Below are 16,295 nucleotides of genomic sequence, written 5' to 3'. Positions count from 1 at the left end.
GAAGGTGATACTGCAGAGGGGACGGCAGTCGGGGGGGGGGGGGGCTTCTCCCGAAATTGATGCCCTATTATTGGGCGGAGAAGGTTCAGGGATGGAATACAGAGGTGGGGGCTTTGTGGGTGGGGATGGAGGCAGGCTCATTTCGGGGGGTCGGGGTTGCGGGCGCTGACAATGAGACCACTCCCATTGGTATTCAGCTAGTCCAGTGGTGGTGGCCACCCTGAAAATTCGGAGGTAGTTTCAGCAGCATTGGGGTTGGCGGGGGACGCTGACCAGGAGAAATCACGGGTTTGAGCTGGGGACAATGGATGCGAGCTTCCGGGGATGAAAGGAGAAGGGGATTAGGATCTGTTTCTGGGCGGGTGGGTTGCGAGCTTGGAGGAGTTGAACGAGAGGTTTGGGTTGGCGCGGGGTAGAGTTTCCAATATATGCAGAGGCGGGGCTTTGCAAGGAAGGTCTTCCCGACCTTCTCGATAGTGCCTGGTGCCTCGTTGCTGGGGGGGGGGGGGGGGGGGGGGGTGCTGTCAATTGGAGAGGGGCTGTTACAGCGATTAATGGGATGGTTTTGGAGAAGGATAGGGAGGTGTCCATGCAGCGGGTTAAGGCTAAATGGGAGGGTGTGCTGGGGGTGGCATTGATGAGGGATTGTGGCGTGAGGTGCTGCGGAGGGTGAATGCCTCAACTTCGTGTGCGGGGCTGGGACTGATGTTTAGCATGTAGATGTGGAGCCCAGTCCCTGGAAGCCATATTCGGGGTGTTGGACCTGCCGGGGCTGCAGATGGGTGCTGGGGCAGACGTTGTAGCCGTCACTTCGCATATTGCTCACCAGGAGGGGTCTTGTTGGGGTGCAGGTCAGCTTCTCCACCCTGTGCCTCGGTGTGGGACCTGCTGGAGCTTTTAGCCCTGGAGAGGGTGAAATTTGCTCAGAGTGGGGGGTGAGTGATGGGTTCTGCAAAAGTTGGGGTTTGTTCATTTTGCATTTTGGAGAGGTGGTTACCGTTGACTGTTGAGGGAGGGGTGGGAAGGAGGAGGGTGGGGGCGGTATGGATCGGGGCAGTTTTCTACCTGTTGCTGGACATCTTGCATCCTATTATGTTTTGCTAATTACATTTTACTGCTGTTGCTAGGAAAATTCATGACGATGTGTTTACAATTCAAGGAGAGTAGCTGTGCCAGCGTGCCCGTGCTGAGGACCTGGAACCAAGGACTTTCCAATGCTGTGGGTGTTTTGAACACATGGGCGGCATGGTGGCACGGTGGCTAGCACTGCTGCCTCACAGCTCCAGGGATCTGGATTCGATTCCGGTCTCGGGTGATTGTGTGGAGTTTGCACTTTCTCCCCGTGTCTGTGTGGGTTTCCTCCCGATGCCCCGTTTCCTCCCACAGTCCAAAGATGTACAGGTTAGGTGGATTGGCCATGCTAAATTGCCCCTTATTGTCCAAAAGAATCGGTGGGGTTACGGGGACAGGGTGTAGGGGTGGGCTTAGGTAGGGTGCTCTTTCCTAGGGCTGAATGGCTTACTTTTGCATTGTAAATTCTATGATTCTACTGAGGCAGACAAAGGAATTTCTTATTGTTTTCAGTGTTTTAGGAAAGTGCTTCAAATTCTCATAATTTTTGCTGGCAATCTTGTTTGTTTTCAGGTTCAGTAATCGCGTGGTATTATATGATGCACAGAAATCCATGTTACGATCGCCAGAGGGACCGATAACTTTCTAAGTTTCGAAGACCACAACTTTTCACAATATACATTACTGATCTGGAGGAAGGAACTGAAAGCACTGTGGCTAAGTTTGCAAATGATACAAAGATCTGTAGAGGGGCAGGTAGTATTGAAGAAGCAGGCGGGCTGCAGAAGGACTTGGACAGGTAGGAGAGCGGGCAAAGAAGTGGCAGATGGAGTACAATGTGGAAAAGTGTGAGGTTATGCACTTTGGAAGGAGAAATGGACACATAGACTATTTTCTAAATGGGAACATACTTAGGAAATCAGAAGCACAAAGGGACTTGGGAGTCTTTGTTCACCATTCTCTTAAGGTTAACGTGCAGATTCAGTCGGCAGTTAGGAAGGCAAATGTAATGTTAGCATTCATGTCAAGAGGCCTAGAATACAAGACCAGGGATGTACTTCTGAGGCTATATAAGGCTCTGATCAGACCCATTTGGAGTATTGTGAGCAGTTTTGGGCCCTGTATCTAAGGAAGGATGTGCTGGCCTTGGTAAGGGTCCAGAGGAGGTTCACAAGAATGATCCCTGGAATGAAGAGTTTGTCGTATGAGGAACGGTTGAGGACTCTGGGTCTGTACTCATTGGAGTTTAGAAGGATGAGGGGGGATCTTATTGAAACTTGCAGGATACTGCGTGGCCTGGATAGAGTGGACGTGGAGAGGATGTTTCCACTTGTAGGAAAAACTAGAAGCAGAGGACACAATCTCAGACTAAAGGGACGATCCTTTAAAACAGAAGTGACGAGGAATTTCTTCAGCCAGAAGATGTTGAATCTGTGGAACTCTTTGCTGCAGAAGGCTGTGGAGGCCAAATCACAAAGGTAGATAGGTTTTTGATCAATAAGGGGATCAGGGGTTATGGGGAGAAGGGAGGAGAATGGGGATGAGAAAAGTATCAGCCGTGATTGAATGGCAGAGCAGACTCGATGGGCCGAGTGGCCTAATTCTGCTCCTAGGTCTTATGATCTTATGGTCTAAAAGAGATGCATTTTCCTAGTGACAAACAGAAATAAGCTGATGGGCAAGATTTTACTCTTTAAGGGCTTTTACTGTAACAAGCTATAATCAACATAGACCAAGCGCAAAATTTAATTCATTCATGGGATGTGGGTGTCACTGGCTAGGCCAGCCTTTATTGCCAATCCTTAGTTGCCCTTAGAAGATGGCAGTGAATGCTTTCTTGAACTGCTGCAGTCCCTGGGAACTGATTCATCAAATTAAATAATAGACAAGTTTCACATGAATTAACTAACACAACTAAAATATTTCTTCTGAAATGCTTTTGCTTTATGCCATGCTTCTGGCAGATACACAACATTAAATGAACTATCATGAAGTTACTCTCAACTCTCTAGCAGATATTCACCTTTCCCCACTATGCTAGGTGGAAGCTTCCAGCGTCCTTCGACAATTGTTCCACTCTGCCTGAATTTACCCGGATATGATTATCACAGCAAGGCACCCCTTTATGAATCCACTCCCTCAGATCATGACATTCCTAATGATCCAGAAGTCCAGAATTCCTGTGTCTGATCCCTTTTAATGGTTTAGGCAGTTGTGGTGAAACTGTTTTCTCTGGGGAGAGTATTGTTTTCGCTCCCCGTCATTTCTTACAGAGCAAGCAGTGAAGACCTGTTCCTGGGAAAGTTCCAACTCTTCCCCTGCCTAAGTCCTTGCAGCAGCTATATTTTTTTTCTGTGAGATTTTAACCATTGTAAAACTGGCTCCTGGACAGTGCCATGAGTTTCTCTTCGGGTTTCTCTCCCCCATGGCAACCTGAAGCCACCTGAGACCTTATCCAAACTGAGGTGTTTATCAGGCATTCACCCCACTCCCTTTTTCAGAGCGTTCTGCTTCACTTAATTTAAAGGGGCTTTTTCAAACATGATCATCTTGTAAAGCTCAGCATTCATGACACCGGCCATTCGAACCAAATTGGTCCATTCCGACATTTATACCCCACTTGAGGCTTCTCCCATTTTTCCACATCTAAGTCTCATGCCATAATTCTCCATTTCCTTTCTCCTCATATGTTTGTCTAACATCTCCTTGAAATGTATCTCTGATATTCCCTTCAACCGCTCCCTGTGGTAGCGAACTCCACATTCTCCTCACTCGCTGGGCAAGGACGTTTCTCCTGAATTCCCGATTAAATTTCTTGGTGGTTATCTTGTACTGACGGCTTCTCGTTACGCTCTTCCCCACAAGAGGAGATATTCTCTCTGTATCGACTTTATCAAAACCTTTCGTAATTTCAAAGACCTCTATTAAGCCACCTGTTAGCCTTCCTTTTACAAGTTTAAATAGATCCAGTCTGTCAATCTTTTCCTGATATCCTCACACCCTCATGAATCTTCTCTGAACGCCTTCTGGTACCTCTGTATCCTTTTTATAGTATGGGGACCAGACTGCACGCAATACCCTTAAGTGTTGTAATTTGAGTACATTGGTGACTGATGAAGCTTTTCCTGTTTGCTGATACACTGTAACAGCATTCATACCATCAAATATTCACCGCACTGCAAAAACATAATAATAATCTTCACTGTAACAAGTCGGCTTACATTAACGCTGCAATGAAAAGCCCCAAGTCACCACACGCCGGTGCCTGTTCGGGTACACAGAGGGAGAATTCAGAATGTCCAAATTACCTAACAGCACGTCTTTCGGGACTGTGGGAAGAAATCGGAGCACCCGGAGGAAACCCACACAGACACGGGGAGAATGTGCAGACTCTGCACAGACAGTGACCCAAGCCGGGAATCGAACCTGGGACCCTGGAGCTGTGAAGCAACTGTGCTAATCACTGTGCTACCGTGCCGCCATCATGGCATCAGTTGTGCACATGCCAACCAGAGGTGAGATTAAAAATCTAATTGGAGTTGCGCTATTAATCAGATTAGATTTGTTAATTTTCAACTCTGATCCGATTACACAATGAGGACTTTTACCATATTTTTTTAAAACTTCATTTGAAATCAGTGAGAATTTAAGTTACAGGATCCGAGAGATGACGTGTGAGGTGATAAATCTGTTATTCCTCTCAGCAGGCTGCTTAAACTCAGAATGTGATGACACCTCTTCACATTGACATGTGTTGCATTCCTTGTGAAAGAAGTGAAACGTGATAATTAAATGCAGGACCAAATTTACTTGGATTTGTGATTTGAGCAAAAGAATGTATTGATAGTGTAACTGCGAGTGAGGCAAGTTATTTCAAGCGGTCCTCAAGAAACATACACAACAGGATAGAAATTCTCGTTCAATTTCCAAACCTAGATTACAACGGTGCACCTCCAAAAACCTTGGTCAAAAATATTGCAAAGTTGCTGGCGGCTTAGAGTGGGCTGAATTCTCCATTTGGGAGACTATGGGCTGGATTCTCCACCGCCGGGATTCTCCGTTTTGCCGGCAGCCCGGCTGTTTCCAGACGGCGTGGGGCTGCCCCGCAATGGGAAACCCCATTGACGAAAATCCCCCGACATGGTGTCGCTCCAGTTGGAGAAACTCGCCCTATGTTCTCCCAGCGGAGAGTAATCACCTCTGATTTGCGCTTGCAGTGGGAGTGGCGCCCGGAGGCAATTCACTCTTCCCTGCCATGCAAATTTACGCACGGCTTGGCTGGGATTGCAAGGGATTCCCTCGCGAATCCCACTAGCCGGCTGCCATTTTGAACAGGTGGTCCAATAGCGAGGTCTGGTAGCTGGCCACCCCTCCTCCCCCGCAATGGAATTCCACCCGCACCCCCACCACAGGGTTTGCTGGATCATCCCACCCCCACAGTATGAGGGTGATGTGACCCCCACCCCAGACCCCCATAACAGAGACCCTCCCCCAGAGACCATCACAACAGAGACACCCCAGAACAGAGAGAAAAGCACTCAACTGTTTGATGAGGTCAGGAGCTATCTTTCATAGCTAGATGTTTATAAACATTGCAGTTAGTTTCACAGCATGGTCACAGCCAGATTCATTCAAGTGTGAAGGGAAATTAAATTATACAATGCAGACATCTGGCTGTCTTGAAGCCTAGTAAAAGCAATTTTTCATTGATGTGAATATAAACCTTGCAGTTCAATGAATATGAGGGGATTTGAACGCTGGAGATGTGGTTTTCGCGTTCTAGGAATTTACAGCTGCTGCTTTCTCTGCCTGAGGCAGCATGTGTAGGGCACAGGTGAGTTTTAAAGCAGTGATTTTTTTCACTGTTTCTGTCTGAACCTCTCTCTGGCTTCCAGGCAGTGTTCTCTGTCCTGGGCGGGGAGGGGTCTCTGTCCTAGGGTGGCGGTTTCTGTCATGGGGGGGTCTCTGTCATGGGGATGTCTCTTATGGGAGGTCTCTGAATGGGGGTCTATAGGGCTCTGGTGGGAGGGCCTGGTGTGGGGTGGAGCCCTCCAATGGACTTTGGGGGTACCTACTTTAAATACTTACCCCCATGGCCCACCGCAAAGTCCACTGCGCCTGGAACACGCTGATAAATACCTGCACAAATCAACGCCCACATGGATCCCAGTCCAGAGGACTGATGAATCATGGAGGCATGGAGAATCCTGTGCCCAGCCCGTTATTAGAATGCAAATGGATCAATCTGACCTACTTTCACCCTCCCGCTGGCACGGGGCTTGATGCCACGGCCAGGGGGGGACTGGAGCATCCGAAAAGGATTGGTGCCTGACGCCGATCCCATTTTCTTGCTGATTTTGGATTCTCCATCCTATCCCGGATTTCTCCGACAGCGGAGAATCCAACCCAGTGAGGCCAAGAAAAGTCAAATGTGGCAGAAACCGAAAATGGATCATTGTTTACTAATGACAGGAACTGTTAACATCACCTGAAGTTAATAAAACGGGCAAATGTTTTGTGAGAAAGTTATAAGAATTCTGGCATTTCGCCAGTGGCAATGCTCATGATGAGTCACCTATTTTTGTTTGGAAAGGATGTTGTGATGTGGCACTGGGGGGGGGGAAGATGCATGTGGGAATTTGTGGTGCGTAGCTGAGTGAATTTTCCTGTCGCAAACATGTCTCAGCCGAAATTCAATAAATCCGATTCTTGTCTTACAAAAGAATGATGACACTTCAGCCATGACCTTATTGGCCTGCAGGCGCTTGCGGTGTCCTGAGGATATAAAAGGCACGGCAAACTATCAGTGCCAAAAATCTGAGCACAAGCTGAAAAAGCAAGGCAGGTCAGACAGCGTTTGTGGAGAACACAGATAAGATAATGTTTCCGGTCTGGCGCTTCTTCAGATCTATAATGTAAGAGGCCTGAAATCAATCAGAAAGAGAGGATGGAAAAATATACATGAAAAAGACGGGAAAAATCATGAATGATGCTACTTCAGTCAAACAATGGATAAAAACATCAAGACGTTTAAAGAAAGAATGCATGAATTCGTAAGAGATGGGGGAGAAAGTGGGAAAGATGGAAAAACTATTGGTCAAAGGTTAAATTGAAAATGAAGATATAGTTCATGTGAAGTTAGTGACATTATAGCATGTTAAGAGTTAATGTAATACTCTAACCTACCACTAGATGGAGCTAGGGAGCAGACCTATAAAAAGGAATTCCTCTCGGGCTTCTGGGAGAGTGTAGAGAAGGCGGGTGAGAGCTTGTGAGAATAAGAGTAGAGCAGAGAACAACATAAGATAGAGTGCATGAGAAAGATGTTAGTATAGTGTCGTTTGTAGTTTAGTTAGAATATTGTTTGCTTTTGGAATAGTGATCGAACTGTATAATAAGTCGTGTAATAAATTTTGCTTTGTTTATTAAACTTAGCTTTTGTGGCCTTTGTGTACACTACGTAATCCATCCTGAGTAATACAAAGAACACCACAAAGTTACTGAAGTCCATATTCAAATCAAAGGATTACAACATGTTAGGAGAACGTTGGAATATTGTTGTGCCGCCTGTATTTAGATCCATAGGAATGGTGTGTGAGGACGAGATGGAGAAAACAGGAGAACTGGATGTGCGGTGAGCAGTGGTGAACTACAGGAAGTTGTGGCACTCGGCAGGCTTGAATCATCAGTGGAATGCCCATTGCCAGGAAGGAAAGAATCCTGAGATAGATCCCGCGAAGGTGAGGAATGTGTGGAATGTGAAATCATGGATCATTTAGCTCCAGAACCGGGATTTGGGTTGAAAGTTCAATGTGGTCTCTGAATCAAACTGACAATAAAAGCTCAAATCAGAGCCTTGAATGGAAATTAACCAGAGCAGGAATTGGATCTTCCAATTTCCTCATCCACACTGGTAATAGTCATTAATAAATGAAGTATTTAAGTGAGTTACCGATCTTCTATACCTGTATAAATGACCTGGCCTGTAAATTCCAAGAACAAGACCTAACCTGTAATATTGAAATGACTTGAGTGTAATTCCTTGAATTGAAACAATTACAGAATTGGTTGCCTTAAGGAAAAAACTGCATCTATTTGTGGTCAAATAGTGACAACAGTTGATTTTGTACCTGAACTGTAATAGTGGCTGTCTGTTTCTTACTTAATCTGCACAACATAAACTAAGTAAATAGATCAATAGGGCAGCACGGTAGCATAGTGGTTAGCACAATTGCTTCACAGCTCCAGGGTCCCAGGTTCGATTCCCGGCTTGGGTCACTGTCTGTGTGGAGTCTGCGCATTCTCCCCGTGTGTGCGTGGGTTTCCTCCGGGTGCTCCGGTTTCCTCCCACAATCCGAAGATGTGCAGGTTAGGTGGATTGGTCATGCTAAATTGCCCTTAGTGTCCAGAATTGCCCTTAGTGTTGGGTGGGGTTACTGGGTTATGGGGATAGGATGGAGGTGTGGGTTTGGACAGGGTGCTCTTTCCAAGAGCTGGTGCAGACTCGATGGGCCGAATGGCCTCCTTCTGCACTGTAAATTCTATGAAATGAAGTGTACATACAGTAAGTACTTTATAAAATTAACCTAGACAAAACTTTAGGGAATTGTGAAATTCTCATGCTTGCATATCTGTACAATAGAAAATACCATTCAATACATCATGAAACCAGAAGAGCATTAATCTGGGCCTCTGGATTACTAGCCCAGCGACATTACCATTGCACCAACATCTATCCTGGATGATGGATGGCACAGTGGTTAGCACTGCTGCTTCACAGCGCCAGGGACCCTGGTTTAATTCTGGCCTTGGGTGACTGTCTGCGTGGAGTTTGCACTTTCTCCCGTGTCTGCGTGGGTTTCCGTTAGGTGCTCCAGTTTCTTCCCAGAGTCCAAAGGTGTGCAGGTTAGGTGGATTGGCCATGCTAAATTGTCCCTTAGTGTTCAAAGATGTGCAGGTTAGGTGGAGTTACGTGGTTACATAGATACATAGAAGATAGGAACAAGTGGAGGCCTTTTGGCCCGTCATTTATCACGATCATGCCTGATCATCCAACTCAATCGACTAATCCCACTTTCTCCCCATACTGTTTGATCCCATTCGCCCCAACTGCTATATCCAGTCGCCTCTTGAATATATTCAATGTTTTAGCATCAACTACTTCCTGTGGTAATGAATTCCACAGGCCCACCACTGGTTCTGGACACCCCCACCATCGGGAACATCTTCCCTGCATCTACCCTATCTAGTCCTGTTAGAATTTTATAAGTCTCTAAGAGATCCCCTTCATTCTTCTGAACTCCAGCAAGAACAATCCCAACCGAGTCAATCTCTCCTCATATGGCAGTCAGGCCATCCCTGGAATCAGCCTGGTAAACCTTCGCTGCACTCCCTCGAGAGCAAGAACATCCTTCCTCAGAGAAGGAGACCAAAACTGCACACAATATTCTGGGTGTGGCCTAACCAAAGCCCTCTTTATTTGCAACAACATATCCCTGCTCCTGTACTCGAAACCTCTCGCAATGAAATATTCCACTTCTTCAAAGCTCCAAAGTCTTCATTCACATTTGTTTCTAAGTCAGTTTAACAACAGCAATGTTGCAGACTCCGAATGGCCTCCTTCTGCACTGTAAATTCTATGATATCTATGATAAAACATCCTAAGACGCTTTGCCGGTTTTGACATCATCATGAATGTGGATCTCGCTACCACAGACAATGGTTGAAGAGAATAGCATAGATGCCGTTAAGGGGAAACTACATATGCATATGAGGGAGAATGGGATAGATAATAATGATGGTAAAATTAGGTGAGAAAAGATGGGAGGAGGTTTGAGGAGAGCAAAAACACTGGTTGAATACACTGGTTGAGCCAAATGCCCTTTATTGGTGTCATATAATCCTATGTAATCATCTTCCAACAATAGCCAAGCACAGGCTTGGCTTCCCCTTCATATTTTATTTTGCCACCATGTTTCAGAGCCACATGATGAATTCTTGTGACCCTTCAAAGCTCCAAAGTCTTTATTTCCATTTGTTTCCAAGTCAGTTTAACACCACCAATGTTTCAGTATCTTTAATGTAATAAAACATCCTAAGGCGCTTCGCAGGATTGTTATAGAACAAAATGAGGTGCTGAGCCATGTAGAGATATTAGTGTAAAAGGTCAAAATCTTGAAAGAAGAAAGATTAGATGGTGTCAGAATTAAAAGGTACTCCAGAAATTCCCCAGAATATTTTAAAAGCAGACAGAAGAAAAGAACATTTGAAGTCATGAAAGTCGGTTTCCTGTTGATCCATGTGATCTTCAACAAATACACACCCCAAAACTGATTAGATTCTGTTTTTACTTGACTGAAAAGTAATTTAAAATGTCAAGTTGAAAGGCTAGGTACTGGAGAATGATGTGCTTTTACAATGATACAAAGGTACCATCACTCATCAGGGATTGACTAAACATGTGAGTTCATCTATTTGGATATTTATAAGGACATTTAATATAGGGGTAGAGAGCTTGAAGACATCAGCAGCAGAGCTGTGTGTGCTGTATTCTGCTCACAAGGCAAAGTGAAACTGAGACTTCTTCAGATGGCATCCCTTAAAGGGGAGGCAGTGGCGTAGTGGTATTGTCACTGGACTAGTAATCCAGAGTACTGCTCTGGGAGCCCAGGTTCAAATCCCACCATTGCAGATGCTGTAATTTGAATTCAATAAATATCTGGAATGAAAAGTCTAATGCTGACCATGAAACCATTGCCGAATGTCGTAAAAACCCATCTGGTTCACTAATGTCCTTTAGGGAAGGAAATCTGCCGTACTTACCTGGTCTGGTCTACACGTGACTCCAGACCCACAACAAGAGGTTGACTCTTAACTACCCCTCAAGGGCAATTAGGGATGGGCAATAAATGCCCATGTTCCATGAACGAATAAAAAGAAACATTACAACCGAAAAAGTTGACACTGTGAATCTATTATTTAAAATATTTTCCCTACAAGATTTGAGATGACAGATGCTTTACCAAGTAATTGAGAACATTTGAAAAGAATTTGGAAATCATGTAATAATATTGTCGACTATTAAACAACCAAATGATGTCGTAACTCCTGCTCTGATTCCCTGTAAAATCAGCAAGCCTTGTTTTTTGGATCGACATGGATAAATTGTGCACAGCGAGTTAAAGTTTGAGAGGCTTAACGAGTACCATCTATTCAATTATTGGACTAAAGTTCCTGATGAGAGAATAAAACTATAAATAGCGAGTCTCTGCACTTTAGTTACTACTGAAGTCTCTCAGGAATTCTAAAGGAAAGCCGAATTAAAGTTAGGATCGCTCCTGGTGACACGATGGTATACTTCTACAGAAATAAGAGCTGATATTGAAAGCTTTCACATGATGCTGTACATAAAAAGGTAATGACGAAAAAGCACCGGAGCTGAAAGAATTTAATTAAGTTTAGACTTAATTTAGTAAGGAGACGTGAAGTTCAACAAATTTTGTGACGTTTCCATGAAAACAAAGACAGGGTCGTGTGTGTCAGGGGAAAAACAGATAGAAGCCAGGCTGCGCGTGCTTGGGTTTGGAAGTTTGTTATAGGTGGAGAATCAAACCATTACCTCAGCCGCCCCACTGACATCCAAATAATGGTGGAAAAACTCATGTGAAGCTAACTGTAACTCTGATAAAGGTGGGATTCTCTCAGCTGCAGTTGCTGGATGTGTATATCATTGTGTACCTGTTCTGTTCTTTGTTTTTGTCTTTCAGGATGGTGAAGGTGGTAGTTTGAACAAGGAACGGCAAAGTGTTTAACAAACAAAGCTAATTTATTACAGTACACTTAATTAGATTCAAACATATTACTTTTTTAATATATAAATTTAGAGTACCCAATTCATTTTTCCAATTAAAGGGTAATTTGGTGTGGCGCATCCACCTACCCTGCACATCTTTGGGTTGTGGGGGTGAAACCCATGCAAACGCGGGGAGAATGTGCAAACTCCACACGGACAGTGACCCAGAGCAGGGATTGAACCTGGGACTTCGGCGCCGTGAGGCTACAGGGCTAACCCACTGCGCCACCATGCTGCCCTCAAACATATTACTAAGAGATTAGATAAGTAAAGATTACACTACACTTCTACAATACTAAATTCTTCTATCAGTTAAACTATCTCACACCTACTCTGTCTGGCTCCCTTCCACTCTCCCAGAAGTCTAGGAGGCATGTGATATTTATATGGTTGCTCAATAGCACCATCTAGTGATTAGAGTAGTAACATTACATTAACCCTTCATGTGCTTTACAATGTCCACACATTGTGACAGTACCAACATATTTTATGTAAACGTGCTCATAAACAACACGCCATAAAAAGTAAGCAGCAAACAACGTTCTTCCCATGAATAAACCACTGGAGACTGTTTGATGACCCAACTGACAAGCGGCCAGAATTTCAAAATCACATAAGACCAACGCAAAGTAAAGCTGAGTTTTGGACTGTATCAGGCAGATGTAGAACTACTCTAGATACTAGTCATTCAACATATACAACCTGTGACAATGAATCACAAGAATTATATAATGACAGAGGATCTATCAAAATTTACAGAATATGAGATGGTAGCCCTGGATATTATCAAGTTGAGCAAGCGTCTTCACTTATACAATTTCCAGTCACTTCTATCTGTAAAATAGCTTGTTGAATGCTTCCTGATAAGAATGTGCTCGCACTCGATGTCCTGACTAACTGGGACCAGTGGACTAGAGATTAAAAGGGAGGATAACATTCAGCTGTACATCAATCAAAAGCTGTTTAACCCCGCTCTCAAAGATCACCCCACCCACTTTGGATGTTCTGGCTGATCTTGTGAACCTGAAAATATTCACAGCTGTTGAAAAATGGGTTTTTAATCTGTCGCGATGGATGAATATTTGAGTTCCTCAACTATTTCTTTCAACGCCATTCGGGAGGTGTAGGTGGGTGTATGTGCCTTTCAGAATCTCTTTCACAGAAGACTTTGCAATGTATTTGAGCATCTGGGAAACATTGTCTGCCATTTTAATCTATGTAAGAAGTCTTACAACACCAGGTTAAAGTCCAACAGGTTTGTTTCAAACACGAGCTTTCGGAGCGCAGCTCCTTCCTCAGGTGACTGGAGATACCTCTCCAGTCACCTCATGAAGGAGCTGCGCTCTGAAAGCTCGTGTTTGAAACAAACCTGTTGGACTTTAACCTGCTGTTGTAAGACTTCTTACTGTGCTCACCCCAGTCCAACGCCGGCATCTCCACATCATTTTAATCTATGGTGCAGATAAACAGGATTCGGATTGAAACTAGCAGCTCTGGGGCGAATTTTCCTGAGTCAGCAGAAGTATCACTGCTGTGGCCAAAAACAGAGGTGGGGGGGAGGGCGCAGCTTTTTCGGGTGGCAGGACCTGGGGCAGCAAATTGGCGACAGTGGCCAATTAAAAGACCGATGACAGGGTTACTTTAATAAGGACAGGGGGAGTCCACACTGTGTAGTCTAAAGAAATATAGTTTTATTTACAATGCGATATGTACGCTGCTCAGTAGCTCCCTACCGATCGGTGCCTCACTGGCCAATCTTTTATACCAAACATCTCAGCAGGGGCCAGCCCAGTTACTACGTGCAATGTGGTCTGTATGAGAATAGAAATCTTGCCAGTCTGGTATCCATCGAGCTCGAAGTCTGTTTCTTTAGCCCCCGTTTAACTGTCTACATGGCCCTCTCATGGCCAAATCATTCGACGCTGAATGGTATGGGGCAGTGAGGACATGACGAATCCTGTTGCTCTTCACAGAAGCCACACACTCTTCACTGGTGAAAGAGGCCCCATTGTCTATCACGAGCATCTCAGGGATTCCGTGGATGGAAAAATAAATTCGCAATCGCTAGACCGTCATCCAGGAGGCGATTGTCGCCATCTTGTGGACCTCCAGCCACATTGACTGGCCGTCCACCAGTCTCAAATACACAATGCAGTGACAGGCAAGGCGTCCATAAAATTCAGGACAGCGACCACTTTGTCCACCGTAGGTGGTTTGCGTATTCGATCTGCAAGGGAAGACGGCTCAACATGTCAGCATGCGCGATCGGGGTCCCTGGGTCGTGCTCAAAAGAGCATTCATAAGAAGCCAATAACAAGGCCCAGCATTGAATCCTCGCAGATGCAGTTGGTGGGATCACCTTGTCTTCACGGGAGATGCCCAGCTACGGCTTGTGATCCGTGACAATATAGAAATGGTGGCCATAGACATATTGATGAAACACCAAAGACCACCGCCAGACCGTCTTTTTCTATTTGGGTATATTTTCTCTCAGACACAGCCAGCATCCAGGAGGAAAAGGCGATCGGACGTTCACAGCCATCGCTCATCCGGTGAGACATCATCCGGTGATGCCCTAATCCTCATTCGGCAATTCATCGCACGTGATGAATAATAGTTTCAAAGGTTCAAAATGCATCAACACCCCCTAAGAGGACAACCAGCGTTTCACCGTCTTAAACACCTCATCCTGGGCCTTGCTCCATTCCCAAGGCTGGTGCTTCTTGAGGAGCAAATGAAGGGGGACCAGGATAGTCGCCAGATTTGGAATAAAGCCCCAATAGTAATTTACTAGTCCAAGAAAGTAGCAAAGCTCAGTGATGTCTCGCGGGGCAGGGGGTCATTTTGATGGCTCTCACTTTCGCAGCTATGGGTAGAGGCCGTCTCAGTCCACCTGATACCCCAAATATACCACTTCTTTCACACAAAATACGCACTTCACAAGGCACAGGCAGACTCCAGGCAGGCAGGCATATCTTGTCTTGCCCTATTATGTATTTTCTTGAATTTTGTTTAATTCCCTTTTCTGCCCATGCACTGAATGATCTGTTGAGCTGCTTGCAGAAAAATAATTTTCACTGTACCTCGGTACACGTGACAATAAACAAATCCAATCCAATCCAATCCAATCCATACTCTGAAAAACGTTTCAACACCTCCTCGAGGTTCGCAAATATTCCTGGTCTGTGGTCCCTGTGACTAACACACCATCTAAGTAAACCGTAACGCGAGGTAATCCTCGCAGGATGTTCTCCATGACATACTGATAGACTGTGCACGCCGAGGATGCCCCAAATTGGAGCTTATAGAGTCCCTTGTGCATATTGATCATGACGTACTTCCATGATGATTTATCCAGCTCCAGCTGTAGATACGCATTGCCCATGTCCAATTTTGTAAACGTACAGTCACCGGTCATTATTGTATACAAATCCTCAATGGGCGGTAAAGGATAATGGTCCAACCTCGAAGCCATGTTCACCGTCAATTTATAGTCAGACTGTCATATCCGGCTTCATTACAGGGAGGTGCACATGCCCAATGATGCCCAAACTCTTCAAACGAGAAAGTTCTGTCTCTACTTTCTTCACTGAAGCACAGGGAACCAGGCGGGCACGGAAATATTGGGGTTGGGCCTCCGGGTCCACCTGGATCTTGGACAGGGCCTCGTTAATGATACCCAAGCCAGGCTGGAAAACCTTGGGAGCTTGCTCAGTTCACACAGACCTCCAGATCCCACTTGGTGAAATCAGACAAAGTCCACATGGATTTACAAAAGAAAAATCATGCGTGACAAATCTACTGGAACGCTTTGAAGATGTGCGTAGTCTGCACGTCCTCCCCGTGTGTGCGTGGGTTTCCTCCGGGTGCTCCGGTTTCCTCCCACAGTCCAAGGATGTGCGGGTTAGGTGGATTGGCCATGCTAAATTGCCCGTAGTGTCCTAATAAAAATGTAAGGTTGGGGGGGGGGGGGGTTGTTGGGTTTACGGGTATAGGGTGGATATGTGGGTTTGAGTGGGGTGATCATGGCTCGGCACAACATTGAGGGCCGAAGGGCCTGTTCTGTGCTGTACTGTTCTATGTTCTATGTTCTATGTAACTAGTAGAGTTGATCAGGGAGAACTGGTGGATGTGGTTCATTTTGACTTTCAGAAGGCTCTCGACAAGGTCTCACATAGCAGATTAATACGTAAAGTTAAATCACATGGGATTGTGGATGGTGTCTTCTGATAGATAGAAAACTGATCAGCAGACAGGAAGCAAAAAGTTGGATTAAATGGGTCTTTTTCCGATTGGCCAGCAGTGACTAGTGGGGTACCGCAGAGATCTGTGCTGGGGCCCCCAACTATTCACATTATATACTAATGATTTG

At 45.2% G+C, this 16,295-nt stretch overlaps 1 protein-coding gene across 1 annotated transcript in view; it reads right to left on the bottom strand.

The window, feature by feature from the left end:
* Positions 1-15,398, bottom strand: part of LOC119974333 (protein ABHD15-like) — a 30,266-nt gene extending 14,868 nt beyond the window's left edge. Inside the window, 1 exon segment of the mRNA XM_038813104.1 lies at positions 15,131-15,398. Within this exon segment, the coding sequence (XP_038669032.1) occupies positions 15,131-15,398 (268 nt within the window).
* Positions 15,399-16,295: the final 897 nt, after the last annotated feature.

This window comes from Scyliorhinus canicula, chromosome 12 (assembly GCF_902713615.1).
Source record: "Scyliorhinus canicula chromosome 12, sScyCan1.1, whole genome shotgun sequence".
Classification (NCBI taxonomy): Eukaryota; Metazoa; Chordata; class Chondrichthyes; order Carcharhiniformes; family Scyliorhinidae; genus Scyliorhinus; species Scyliorhinus canicula.
This window is presented reverse-complemented; position numbering and strand designations above follow the sequence as displayed.